Raw genomic sequence first — 14053 nt, forward strand, 5'->3', positions numbered from 1 at the left:
GGCCTCGAACTCAAAATACTCACCTGTCTTCGCCTCCTGAGCTGGGTTTAAAGGCATGCCTCACAATGCCTGGCTTAATAAATGTAATTTTTTTAAATTTCGAAAGAGAAGAGGGAGGAAGGGAATGCTGACTTACAAGCACGTTGAAAGTGCTCAAGAGCAAACACTCTCTCAGTGTTTCAGTAACGTTTCTGTTTCTAGTATTATTAGTCTAGAAATCAATATACTATAAACCTGTCTCATCTGAACTGCCCTCTGCCAGCTGGTTCTTTCTCCTCTCAGATGGTAGTGGTGGGTAGCAGGGCAGGTGAAGTGGAGTAGCATCCCATGCTGGGGTCAGTACTGAGAGCCTGAGGTCTAACCTTTAGGGTCCTTCCTCTTCTGTTCCCATGGGGACTAGTGGGCAGTAGGTGAGACCTCCTTTTCCCCCTCAACCTGGAGCACCTCTTGTCAATCGAGCAAACCATCTGCCTCAGTTAAAAACAAACAAACAAAAAACTTCCCCATTCTTGCTGTCCTACTCCAAGGGGGCTTATGACACCCAGTTCTGAGGTTCCCTTTCCTTCCCATTGTATAGCAGTGAGCTATGCTTGGGATTTCTCATGGTGGCCACAAACAGAAACAGCCCAGGGACACCTATTTCAGAGTATCTTTCCTGCCTCACTGTGGAGCAGGCCTGTGGCTTGCTGCCTCTAAGGCTCCCTGCAATAGCCAGCCTTCCAGCATCCGGAGTCCTCCATGCCCAGGCTCCCCAGGAAGTACCTGATTCTGAGGAAGAAGGCCCAGGCTTTTTAGAGGTCCAGTTAGGCAGCAGGCGACTTCTGGGGGGCTCCTGGTATAGATGCAAACACCCCGCAAAGCTGATCCCCAGGTCAACACATGGCCAAGACAGCAAATACATCTGAATTGGAGTCTCTTCAAGAATCCAAGGCCGTGGCTCCTCTAGGCTTAGGAGACCGGTTTCTCCTACCTTGAGAGGGAAGCAGATGGACTTGTCAGTGTGACACTTAGGTCCCAGCCTCCCCAGGTCGCTGCTGTTTTCCGTGCTGGAGAGCAAAGAGAGAGAGAGTTCTGGGGCATTGGGTCGGATTTTCCAGCTCCTGGTTTGGGGCTGGGGTGGTAGTGACACACAGAGGGCCTCGTGGTGCATGGCGCTTGACTGAGGGGCCCACAGGGAGGCAAAGCGACCAGAGACCCTCCGGTGAGTCCGAGGATCAGGCTTCTCCCTCTCACTCTCCCCTCCTCGCTCTCCCCAGTACCAGCCACGAAAGAGCACCCAGAGCTCCAGGTGGAAGACACAGATGCTGACAGTGGGCCCCTCATCCCAGAGGAGAAGTTCCCTTCACCGGAGAGACCACCGCCGGCTCCTGGCCAAACCGACACCCTCGCTGTTCCGGGCTCTGCCGCAGCCGCCCAAAGGTTACCCAGGATGCTTTGCTTGCTCTCTTGTCCCAGCTGTGCCTCTAGCCCATTTGGCAGCTGTTAGAGATGGGAAACAGCGGGACTGAGACCTCCTCTGCTGATGGTCAGAAGAAGCATTCTTAGAGGAGACCGATCCCAGACACTCTTGGGTGTGGACACAGAGGAATGCTACTGCAGTAAATGCTAACATCTACATAGACACAAAATGTGACAAATAACTTCTGCCCCCTCTTTTTTTATATAATTTTATTAACTTTTATTTACATTGGTGGTTTGACTGCATGTACATCTGTGTGAGGGTGTCAGACCCACTGGGACTGGAGTTACAGACAGTTTCGAGCTGCCTTGTGGATGCTGGGAATTGGACCCTGGTCCTCTGGAAGAGCAGCCGGTGTTCCTAACTGCTGAGCCATCTCTCCAGCCCCTCTGTGCCCCACCACTTATTTTGCTTTATTTTACATTTTGACAGCACAACTGTTTATGTGATTATCAGTTGCCAGAGTGCTGGGTCTTGTTTATTTTTCCTCTCTTAATTTTTTTTGTAGTTAGTTCAGCATCTCACATCCTAATCAAGAATAGGTTTTTATTACATCTACTTATTTACTTATTTAGCTTGTGTATGTGTCGTGGCATGCCCATGTGAGGGGTCAGAAGACAACTTTGGGCCACTGATTCTCTCCATCTACCCACCAAAGTGCTTCACTGGGTTGCCACAGTGTCATGGTTAAAGGCCACAGCTGGACCAGCCTGTGTGCCCCTAGCTGATCACAGAGCACTGAGTTCAGCACCCTGCACCCAGTCCTCACCGCAGGGCAAACGCTGTAGCCACACTCTGTCCCGACACTCTTCTTCTGTCTTTTCTCCTCTTTCCTTTTTTCCTTCCTTCCTTTCTTTTTTTGAGTCAGTGTCTGACCGCAGAGTCCAGGCTTGCTTTGACCTCATAAGCTTCCTGCTCTGTTATCCACCCCCTGCAAAGTGCTGGGACTTTGGGGCTATACCATCACACCTATCATAACATTTTTTTTTTTTTTTATCCAAAAGGTTGTGCCTCCTCTGTGGGCCCATCCATGTGCATTGCCATGTTATTCCCATTTGGGGTTCACTCAAGTTTAAGTCCTAAGCCCTCATCTTCTTCTTCTCTGCTCTTCTGATCCTCATTTGACAGGCTAATGTGTTGCCTCCATGTGCTAGCATGCCTATCTATGTCCCTAGACTCTTGGCTCCATATGTTAAAGCTGGGTACTTTGTGTTTACATGATTAGACAAGTCTTTAGGAAATGGCCAATCTTCTCTCCTACATTTGTTAAACATAAAATGTTTGTTTCTAAGCCGCACTCGGATCGCACATGCATCTAACCTCAGCACTCAGAAGGTTAAGGCAAGAGGATCACAAGTTTGAAACCATCTCAGGCCACATGACAGGGATCCTGTTTAAAAAAGAAAAAGAAAACAAGAGAGAAACAGGGGCATACTCACACACAGGCACAAACAGACACATACAGAGATCCCTAGAGGCCCAGAAGAATCATTCCTAGACGCTGGCCTGACTTGCAGATACCATCATTATGATTCTGTATTGACTTACTATATGCCACCCTAAGCCGTTCTTTCTCTGAGCCCGGGGATGGCTCTCTTGGTAGTGTTAAGAAATGTCTGTCTTTCTCTCTTTCCCAGGTCTTTGGAGTTTTCCGTAAAGCAACTCATCCCCATTCTTGAGGAAGAGGCTGGGACAATCCAGAGATTTAGCCCTCAGAGAGCAATGTCAGATAGTGCCAAGCTCATGCCACCCACAGGCTCTGACCTGTGGACCTTCAGCCCTAATCAGACAAGTTACTGGTGGCTCCAAAAACAACAGCCTGTGGCTTCCTGGATGACAGGGCTCCCTCAGATAGGCTTTGTTCTCGAGTTAGGGAGCCTAGCGTTAAAGAGCAGGGGAGTTGTTCAAGGTCACACTATGAGGTGGGGATTGCACTCCATGGCTTTGTCTCACAGATGGAGGATGGCATGATGGGGGGGCGGACTTCAGATCAGAAGCAGGAGGCAGAAGGACACTTAGGCAGAGACTTGACTGAGGGACAAATACTTCTTTATTTCATTGGGTAGCTTCAGTGCCATTTACAGAGGAAGAGATGGAGGTGGCTTAAGGTGTTGTGCCGAGATCAGACTCCAAGTGCACACACATGATACAAGCCCATGCTGTTCACCTCGGACCAGACCACTGAGAGTTATGCACACTGAGGCCATCTTGCCTCCCTGGAACCAGCTCAAAGGCAGCCATTTACCTCCCTTAGCCTGCCTTCTCTGAAGGCCCCTTACCTGTCTGGGTCTCTACAGGAAGAAGCTACCTTCTCAGGATGATGAAGCTGAAGAGCTCAAGGCCCTGTCACCAGCTGAGTCCCCAGTGGTTGCCTGGTCAGACCCAACCACCCCACAGGAGGCCGAGTAAGTGGAGCCTTCCCCCCCACCCCCCGGTCTCAGAGACTGGCTTGGGATGAGCAGGATGAGAGGGGCAGGAACCGGGGTGCTTTCAGAACCCCACACAAGGTGAACTTCATGTTCTGGAGCAGCGAGGCAGGGCCAGCTCTCCTGCCCAGGACTTTCCAGGTTGGCCCAGGGGTGCTACAGACTTAGTAGGGTGGACTCTAGGCCAGATGTGCTCATTTCAGCAGGGGTCAGAGACCAAGGAATGCCTCCCCTTCCCCACCAAAGACCTTGGCACTGAACCCCAAATAAGTCAGTAGGTAGAATAAAACCATAGGATCTGCTGTAGGTTCCTACCTGGGAGCTTGTTAAATCAGATTCCCAGGCTCCACACAGCCCTGGACAGTGGTCCTGGGATCCTGCATGCATTTTCATCGCATTCTGATAGCTGGGCTCTCATGTGTGAGAGTCTCAGTCAACTACTTGTGTATTTCAGGTCAGCAAAAGGCTCTGTTTCCTGCAAGTTTTAGGGACCCAAGTGACAGTGGCTCTGCTGTAGTCTATGTAGATGTTATGACTAAGATTAGAAAGAGAAATCTTGAGCTATGCATGGTGGCCTATACTCTCAGTTGCTCCAGAAGCTAAGAGAGTGGACCGAGAGTGGACAGGGTCTGACATTGTCAGAAGGAATGGATTGACCTCCCTTGGGCTCTGCTAGAAGAGGAGGCATGAATGTTTCCCAGCATAGGGCTGGGATCCTGGGGACCCTTCCCGACCTGTATTCATCCTCAGCTGTGTTTCCACAGCGACCAGGACCGTGCAGCCTCCACAGCCAGCCAGAACAGCGCCATCATCAATGACCGTCTCCAGGAGCTGGTGAAGATGTTCAAGGAGCGGACAGAGAAGGTCAAGGAGAAGCTCATTGACCCTGATGTCACCTCTGATGAGGAGAGCCCCAAGCCCTGTGAGTGGAGATGGAGGTGGCCACAGCTAAGGAGGGTGGGGTATTCAAGAAATGCCATCAACTCCTGCTGGGGAGGCATGACATAAGCATATGTTTGGGGGTGTATGAGAAAAGCCCAGACCCCCAAACTCTGAATTTGGAGCTTATATGTGTGCTCAGGAGAGGAAGAAGGTTTTCAAGGCGAACTTGGCCTTCCCGCAAGCCGGTGGTTGATAGACTCTCCTACCTTCTCCCACAGGGCACAGCAGCTGGTTTGTCTATCTCAGTCTTGCTCTCAGGGATAGCTCAGCTGCTCTGGAAAACAGGTGGTACTAATGTTCAGGGACATCCATGCCTTGCCGGGGCCACCTGAACAAGTTTTGTTTATTTGTTTGGTTTTTGTTTGTTTGTTTTGAGACCGGATCTCACTCTATAGCCCCAGCTGTTCTGAATTCACCCAATAGCCCCAGGTTGGCCTGGAACTCATGGCAATCCCTCCCACAGGCTGGAATTACAGGTGTGAGATGGCCTAACCTCTCCTTTCTTTAAGGAGTCACCAGGCAAGGTGACAAATGCCTGGAGTCCCTAGCACTTGAGAGTCTGAGGCTGGAGGATCACAAGTCTGGGGCCAGCCTGGGTTACATAGTGAGATGCTATCAGAAACAGAGACAGAGAAAAAAAAAATGAACACATTTTCTTTTAAAAACAGGGTCTTATTGTGTAGCCCTTCCCAGCCTGTAACTCACTTTGTAGACCAGGCTGGTCTAGAACTCACTGAGATTCACCTGCTTCTGCCTCCTGCGAGCCCAGTGAACAAGCTTTTTTTTTTCCCAGGGATGTTTTCTAGGTTTTTCTGATAAGGGTCATGTACTGGGACTCAAATGCCCATGACAGGTTAGCAGAGCCTGACGTCACATACCTAACACTAGACACACGGCTGTGTTGGAGCCCCAGGAGCCATGGCTTCTGTCACCAAATGTCACAGGGCCACAGGAGGAGGAGTGCCAGCCAGATAATGACAGAGCGGAGTCCTACTCTAAAAAGTCTGAATCAGCAGGTCCCCAAGTTGGTTGAGTCCTTCAGCATTCTGAGTAAGTCACTGATGTCACCCCTCAGCCCCAGCCAAGAAGGCCCCAGAAGCAGCCCCAGCCCCGAAGCCCGTGGAGGCAGAGGCGGCAGAGGAGGAGCACTACTGTGACATGCTTTGCTGCAAGTTCAAGCGCAGGCCCTGGAAGACGTACCGGTTCCCGCAGAGCATCGACCCGCTGACCAGTGAGTTCCCTGGGGAACCTGAGATGGGGAGGCAGGGCTCAACACCACGGACTGTGGTCCATGACTCCAGGTGCTCTCCAAACAACTCCACCAGTCCTTGCCCGAGTCTTCAACACAAATCCCTGGACTAGAGCACAGGCCACACCCATCTTAGAGACAACAAAGTCGAGGCACAGAGGAATGTGTACTACCTTCAGAAGCCGCCAGCTAGACTCCTCCCCTTGACCTTGGCCAAGTCTTCCTTCCTGGAGCCCCAGCTCTGAGCGAAGGCAGGGCAGAGTTCTGCAGAGTCTCTGTAAGCCCATTCCGTAGTCCTCCGGCCTAGGGCCCTCCTGCTGTTCACCACACTTCGAGTTTACACTGAGTTCCTGGCCTTCTCAGCTGGCAAATTCCTGTGGCTTTGAGAAGACCAAGGCGCCAAAGAGGAAGTTCCTCAGAGTTAAACAGGGAGGCTCCCAGGGGCAGGACTCTAACCCTGGTGGCCACTAGGTTCCTAACATACCAAGTGATCTCTACTGATACCGAGTGATCCACCCACCTGCTTGTCCAGCCATCCGTCCACTCCCCACGTGTCATTTACTGCTCTGGATTTCCTAGGATGGAAACTATATTGTCAAGCCCTGTTCGTGGGCTGGTGAGATCAGTGGGCAAATTCGATATGGCAGTCCAAGTTCTATCCCCAGGACCCACATGATGAAAGGAAAGAATTAACCCCCAAGAGTTAACCTTTGACCTCCAAAATGCTCTGCAGTACCCATATGCCCCACTCCCCATAAATGAATGCAATGATTTTTTTTTTTAATTTCAGAAAGAAGGAAAGCAAAAGGGGGTCACTACTTAACTGTCATTATCTGATAATGTCACCACACCCTCTCCTTAGAAGACTTGATCTTTCAGGGCCTATCAGGGGCCTCCACATCCACCTATCCATTCATCTACTCATTCACCTGCCTGTCTGTTTGTCTATCATGTCCATCAATCCATTCATCTACTCATCCACCTCCCTGTCCATCTGTCTGTCTTCCACGTGATGAAATCACACCCAGTTGCCCGGGCGAAGGGCCCTCTCTTGCTGGCCTTCAAGCCCACCCCTGTCCTCCTCAGACCTCATGTACATCCTGTGGCTGTTCTTTGTGGTGATGGCCTGGAACTGGAACTGCTGGCTGATCCCCGTGCGCTGGGCCTTCCCGTACCAGCAGCCAGACAACATCCACCTCTGGCTATTTATGGACTACCTGTGCGACTTCATCTACCTCCTGGACATCACTGTGTTCCAGATGCGCCTGCAGTTTGTCAAAGGCGGGGACATCATTGTGAGTCACAGGCCGGTGGTGGAGGAGGGGTGACCAGGGAAGACACTATTGCCAGGGCCTTCGGGGGACTGACAGAATAAGCAAGGAAGTCCTGGGAGCAGCTGTGATTTTTTTTTTTTTGCACCCCTTGCATGTGTTTAAATTATATATATTAGATACCATTCCTAAATGAACTGGTTCTCAGACCATCTGATAGAGTTAAAGGAGAAGTGGTCCAGAGAATGGCCTCTGGGGCAGGTGCACCTGCTTCAAATTCTAGCCGAACCCCCTGTCTGAGCTTCAGCGCCATGATGCGAATATTGCAAGAACTAGATGATGCATGAAGAGTGGGGGCTCTGGGAGCTGAGTGTGTCCCGCAGACGGCATGGTGATGATCTGCTATGTGGAACAGCCTGAGCCAACCTGTGATAAAACCACAGCCCTAACTGTGATGCTGGTAGTCTGATCCAAGCCAATAACCCCAGCACTCAGGAGGTAGAACCGAGTAGTCAACCTCTGTCTTAATGTAGGGCTTAAGGGCTCTGGAGAGATGGCTCAGCAGTACATTTACTTCCTGCAAGTTCAGTTCCCAACACCCACATAGGGTAGCTACAGGGGATCCAATGCCCTCTTCTGGCCTCTGTAGGGACCAGCACACACACACAGGCAAATACACATGAAGAAAAAAATAACTCTTTTTAGTAAAAATAATAAATCAATACAGAAAAAGAAAGAAGGAAAGAAAGAGAAAGAAAGAAAGAAAGAAAGAAAGGAAGGAAGGAAGGAAGGAAGGAAGGAAGGAAGAAAGAACGGAAGAAAGAAAAGCAATAGTCTTGTGAGGCTAATTATTAAGCTGTGTGAAGTAAAATTAGTCCATGGTCCAGGTTTTTTAGTACCACGTTAAGGGGATCAGTATAACAGTTGGCAAAAATAAAATCTAACGTTCTAGCAGTTAAAATTTTGGACATTGTACCATACGTGTTGGAAGACATAGCAGATGATGCTATGCCAACAGCTGTTTCACAGGCTGCAAATGCTATCATAACAACAGGTAGCATGAATTCAAGTGTAACGTGCATCTAAAATGCTTAAGGAGCCTATGTTAACCCCAGACAGCAAATGCCAAAAATGGAAGCATCGACAAAAGTGAGGAGTCCTCGGCCAGCCTCCTCCCTAGCACCATCAGAGCCAGGCATTGAGAGAATAGGCCCCCACTTTCCTCCAGCTGTGAGATCAGAGTCTGGCTGGTGACCCCAGCAAGGCTCGTTCCCATGGCTAGTCCCCCTTCCCCTCCCCCGAAGCCTGCGGGGCAGCTGCATGCGCCTGTGAAGACACTGTCTCTCTCCGGTCATAGCTTAATCTAACACCATTTTCCATCTCTGTGCCTCCCTCTTCCAGACAGACAAAAAGGAGATGCGTGACAACTACCTGAAGTCTCGCCGGTTTAAGGTAGACACTGGTGGGGACGGGCCCTTGTCCCTGGGTATTTTTGGCGCCTCCGTCACGTGGTTTCTGTGGCATAAGGAGAGCCTGGTCCCATCTCCTTGTGGGAGTGTCCATTAGGTCACAAGTTTTCCAGGACAGTCCAGGCTGGGTGGCCTCACAGAACACCTTCCTGTGTCTGTGCCTCCACTTCTGAGGCGGCTGCACAGGGCTCCTTATGTTGGTTGGGAACTGCTGTGCTGGCCGGGACTATGAGGCCACACTGGGGTGGGTTGGTGGGAAGCCTTGTGCCCTCCCAGCTGACACTACCCCTAGCATTCTGACCCATGATGGCGGACAGAGTCGTGCCCCTGAGCCCCCCCTACCCCTGGGGTTCTGTGTCTCGGCCCCCATGGTGCCCCGTTGGGATTTCAGATGGACCTGATCTGCCTGCTGCCCCTGGACTTCCTCTACTTGAAATTTGGTGTGAACCCCCTCCTTCGCCTGCCCCGCTGCCTGAAGGTAAGATCGGCAGGTCCAAAGGACTTTGGCTCCTCTGTGCTTGACATGGGCACTGCCACTGGGGAAGGGAAGGTGTCTCCCCAAGAGGAGGCCCAGGGGAGGTGCGTGCCCTCTAAGCTTGTCTTACTAAGAAGTTTCCTATAATCGCTGGTCATCTGGGGCCAATTCTTGTCAGTCTCTGATCCACACTCTTTACTGATGTTGGTTTTTCAACTCCGGGACACGAATGCTGTTCTTACCATCTTAGAAATGAGGAAGGGGGCACAGAGAAGCTAAGGAACTTGTCCAGCGTCACATAGATAGGCAGGAGTGAAGTCTGGATTTGGATGTAGGCAATCTGCCTCCAACTCCATCCCTACAGAGCTTCTCAGGGAAGGAGCTTCTGCTTTATAATGGACTCCATTCAAAAGATGGGAAAATTGGTCCTTGGGGTGGCTGGGTGACTTGCCCAAGGGAACAAACATAAAAGTGTGCCAAGGACAGAGCTGAACACACAGCACCATTTTATCAGTACATCCGTTGTTTTTGTTTTATTTTGTTTTGTTATGTTTTTGCTGGCTGGACCCAGGGTCCTGGAAGGATCTGCTTGATGCAGGGTGGAGATCTGACAAGTGCCAGTGAATGTGATCCGGGTAGGCAGCCGTGCAGAGCACTCAGGATCCCCTAAACAGACTTTTCCAGCCAACCAATTCAACTTACTGTTCCCCTTACATGATATTGGTGCCCTTTTCCAAAGACAGTAAACGGAAAATCACTAACATGGGTAACCAAGGTGACCTGGAGAAAGAGGGCAAAGGAGACTGGTAACGATGGGGTAGAGTGGAAGGCAAGAGCTGTGGGCCATGCCCCCAGCAGGCACAGGGCTGTCCTGATACCTTCTCCTCCCTCCTAGTACATGGCCTTCTTTGAGTTTAATAATCGCCTGGAAGCCATCCTCAGCAAAGCCTACGTTTACAGGTAAGACCTCCCATGCACACATGTGTATATATATATGTCAGTGCACACACACACACACACACACACACACACACACACACAGACCACACTCTCTAGCCTTCCCTTTTCAGCCATTCTCCCCAGTCCCCATGGCCTCCAGAAGCCAGACCTGTTCCTGGTCCAACTTCTTCTCTGAAAGGATATTTGGTTGGTTGGTTGATTGGTGCTATATAGAACCAGGAATGTCTTATTAAATGCCCCCTCCCCCACCCATTGTGTCAAGGACACTCACAGGCTGACTCAGTGACAGCCGGCACCCTAGCTCTAACAGAAGGGACAATTTGTAAGAACACAGTGGGTGCAAAAACAGATGTTCAAGGTGTGGACCAGGCCAACTAGGCCATGCTTGGAGGGCAAGGCTCCTTGTTCATTTCTTTTTGAACAGCTGAATCCTCCCTGCTCCATCCTCAAGCTGTTTCCCCTTTGGCCCCTCACCTTTCACAGCATTCATCTGTATGCAGATTTCAGAGGTATACAGGTTTCTCTGCCACAGCTAGGTTGATTCCAGCCTTGCAGTTTGACAAGGCTCCAGTCAAGGGCATTTGATTCCAACCTCCCAACTCCCAAGAAAAACCTGAATTGAATCAATGGTGTGTCATACAACTAACTACACCTTAGAAGTAAAGGAATCCAGCAGAGGGGAGAGAGAGGAGAAAATGACTAGGCATCTACTGATTTGGTAGTTGGGACCTGGTATCCACTGTTTGGATGGCTGGGACCAGGTATCCTCTGACTGGATGGCTGGGACCTGGTATCCACTGTTTGGGTGGCTAGGTAGGGCTGTGAGGCTCCAGCAGAAACAAACCTATGAGGTGGGCTTTGGGGGAGATGAGCTCTAGTTTTCCGAAGCCCCGCCCCTGGGGCAAGGGTCACCTCCATGGCTGTGTCACACTCTCTTCCTCCGCAGGGTCATCAGGACCACTGCCTACCTGCTGTACAGCTTGCACCTCAACTCCTGTCTTTATTACTGGGCATCAGCCTTCCAGGGCATCGGGTCCACTCACTGGGTTTACGATGGCGTGGGGAACAGGTGAGCCAGGCTTCCCCCAGGGCATCACATGGGTGGGATTTTTGTCCTTGATCTTCACAACAAGGAGGTTCCTAGAAAGGTGTCACATGGCTATTGTGTTACCAAGAGAGCTTTGCTCCCAGAGGCTTGCTCGGGTCCTCTGGAAAAGCAGTCAGTGCTCTTAAACACGGAGCCAACTCTCCAGCCCCTACTGTTATGAATCAAAATCTAAATATATGATATGCAGGATATCTGATATGTCACCCACACACACAGTGGTCAGAACCCACACGTTGAGAACCTCTGTGCTAGAAAGATCTTTTCCAAATCCCCTAGTCCTGTAGGGTTGGCAAATACACTACATGGACTTCAGTGTGAGGAAATATTCAGGGCAGGGGACCAGGACTTGTGGATAAAGATGTTCCCCATCATGCCATTTGTCATATGGAAAAAATAGAAACAGACCTCGGGACCAATGAAAGAGGATTGCCGGCGGAAGTGGCACGGTTTCGGAGCATCTATGTGATATTGTGGTTTTTTCCCTCCTCCCTGTGAGAGACCTACTTTTGCAGATTTTAACATTTCTAAATTTGAGGTCTATGGATAATCCGTGTGGATACCTAAACATGATATTTATTTTTGTACAGAAAGCTGAATTTATGGTGACAGTGCAGCTCAGTGGGAGAGCCCTTCTCAGCACGCACAGCTCTGGGCTCAATCTCCAGCACCCCTCCCTCCCCCCCAAAAAAAAGCTGAATTGACTTACTGGTGTGCTATGCAATTACTGCATTTTAGAACTGAAGAAATATAACAGTAGAGAGTAGAGTTTTCCTGTTTTGTTTTTTTCTTTCCCTCCGAGACAGGGTTTCTCTGTGTAGCCTTGGCTGGCCTGGACTCGCTTTGTAGGCCAGGCTGGCCTCAAACTCACAGAGATCTGACTGTGTCTGCTTCCCCAAGTGCTGGGATTACCAGTGTGCACCTCCGAGCCTGGTGGGTGTTCCTGGTTTTTGGTTTTTTTTTTTGTTTGTTTGTTTGTTTTTTTATCTTAGAGTCAGTAAAGAATTAAATATGGTGTTATGCATTCACATATACCCAATATGAGGGACAGCAAACAGAAAACCTTAGCTGGGTTCCCACTGCCTAAAGCCGGGCTCAGCAATTACAACATAGTGTGACTCATCCAAGCCGCCTGAAATGCTTTAATAGCTACCGTATAAACACAAAAGGAGGTGAAATTAATTTTAGTAACGTGTCTGCTTAATTCCAATGACAAAATTATCACCTCTACATGCAGTTGCTGTGTTAAGCATGAGTGACAGGTAGTTGACTAGACAGTGGCGTGCTTCCTCTTACACCTTTCAAGTCTTGTGCATGATTCGCACATTCATACACACTACATCATTGTACATGAATCTCTGACCTCTGCTTTCATTGCTTCATTATATATATATATTTTTTTTTTAATTTTTTTTTCTGGCAGCAGAACCAGGGTCTTCTGTGTGGTTAATTAATCATTTTTAAGACAGTCTCTCTAAGTTGCCCAGGCGGGCCTTGAATTCACTCTGTAGCTCATGTTGGCTTTGAACTTTCTATCCTGACTAGCTTCCTAACTGCTAGAATGCTCCTAAGGATTCTTGTGAGGAACAAAACAAAACAATTAATGTGAGTGTTCTGCTGGTGCCTGCATGCCTGGCCAGCGCCTGCCCCTGCTGTGAAAGCCAGCGTGCCGGGAAAGAGTTCAGAACCTGGCTCCCGGGAACGCTGACGGCCTCAGCCTAGCAACAAAAGCTAAATTCTTTAGCTTTTTTAGGTAGTTTTCTGGCTTTCCTTCAATTCTCAAAGCACTCTGTGCCCATAATCTAAGAACCCCCTTCTTGGTGACAGGCCAAGCTGGCAGTGCTGGAGGGAGAGAGGTCGGCTGTGCTCTGGGAGCTTCTTCCAAAGACCCAGGGGTCTAGGCCTGCTTGCTGACACACTTTCTTCCCCAGGGGAGTGCTCCGGAGACCCCGAATACGTGAACAAAACACAGTGACAGAAAATTCTTCAAGAAGTTCAATAGCACAAACAATAGCTATAAATTATTATAACTATAAATAACTCTTTTATAGTTCATAAATAAGTTTTAGTATACATTACAAATAGCTATAAATAAACTAAAAATCAGCCATCACCCTCTGCTGTGTACTGGAGCAAAGAGCCTTGGAAAACCAATTTGTGCCTATGGCAGTCCACTGGGTTCTATCCCAGCCTGCAGCACAGAGCGGGACGGACACACACACACACACACACACACACACACACACACGACCGCTCCAGGAGGTCCCAATATGTACCGTGTCAAGGGGGGATTACTCCAACTAGAAGCATTTAGGAAAAAGCCGGAGCTTTGAGGACACTGCTTTTGTGGTTCGCTGCCCAGCTGCATGAACTCTCAGCTCCCTGAGCTGTTTGGTTGGCTGGACGGTGGGAAGGCGGTCCCTGGCTGCTCAGTTCCGCCTAAGTTGCTTCATGCGCCCCCTGGTGACCAGTACTGGTATGGTAGGGGTTGTCAAGGCAGACTGGTAAGTTGTCCTCAGAAGTCCTGACAACTAACTGGCAACACAGCTTGTCTGAAGCGCTTGTGCAGACACACACACACGCGCACACGCACCGCTACTACTCTGCAGCCTCTGCTCCCTCCCAGCATGAGGGCACTTTGGATGCTTGTTCCTCTAGGAAGCATCTGGAAGACCTGGGCCAGTCTGCCCTGTTCCC

At 49.9% G+C, this 14053-nt stretch overlaps 1 protein-coding gene across 1 annotated transcript in view; it reads left to right on the forward strand.

Annotated features, from left to right (window-relative positions):
* Nucleotides 1–14053, forward strand: part of Cngb1 (cyclic nucleotide gated channel subunit beta 1) — a 59224-nt gene that overhangs the window by 29491 nt on the left and 15680 nt on the right. Inside the window, exons 17-25 of the mRNA XM_021641604.2 lie at nt 1257–1419; nt 3757–3864; nt 4650–4807; nt 5903–6058; nt 7163–7371; nt 8749–8799; nt 9208–9294; nt 10187–10251; nt 11198–11320. Of these exons, the coding sequence (XP_021497279.1) occupies nt 1257–1419; nt 3757–3864; nt 4650–4807; nt 5903–6058; nt 7163–7371; nt 8749–8799; nt 9208–9294; nt 10187–10251; nt 11198–11320 (1120 nt within the window). The remainder of the gene's footprint in view (nt 1–1256; nt 1420–3756; nt 3865–4649; nt 4808–5902; nt 6059–7162; nt 7372–8748; nt 8800–9207; nt 9295–10186; nt 10252–11197; nt 11321–14053) is intronic.

This window comes from Meriones unguiculatus, chromosome 10 (genome assembly GCF_030254825.1).
Source record: "Meriones unguiculatus strain TT.TT164.6M chromosome 10, Bangor_MerUng_6.1, whole genome shotgun sequence".
In the NCBI taxonomy this organism is placed as follows: Eukaryota; Metazoa; Chordata; class Mammalia; order Rodentia; family Muridae; genus Meriones; species Meriones unguiculatus.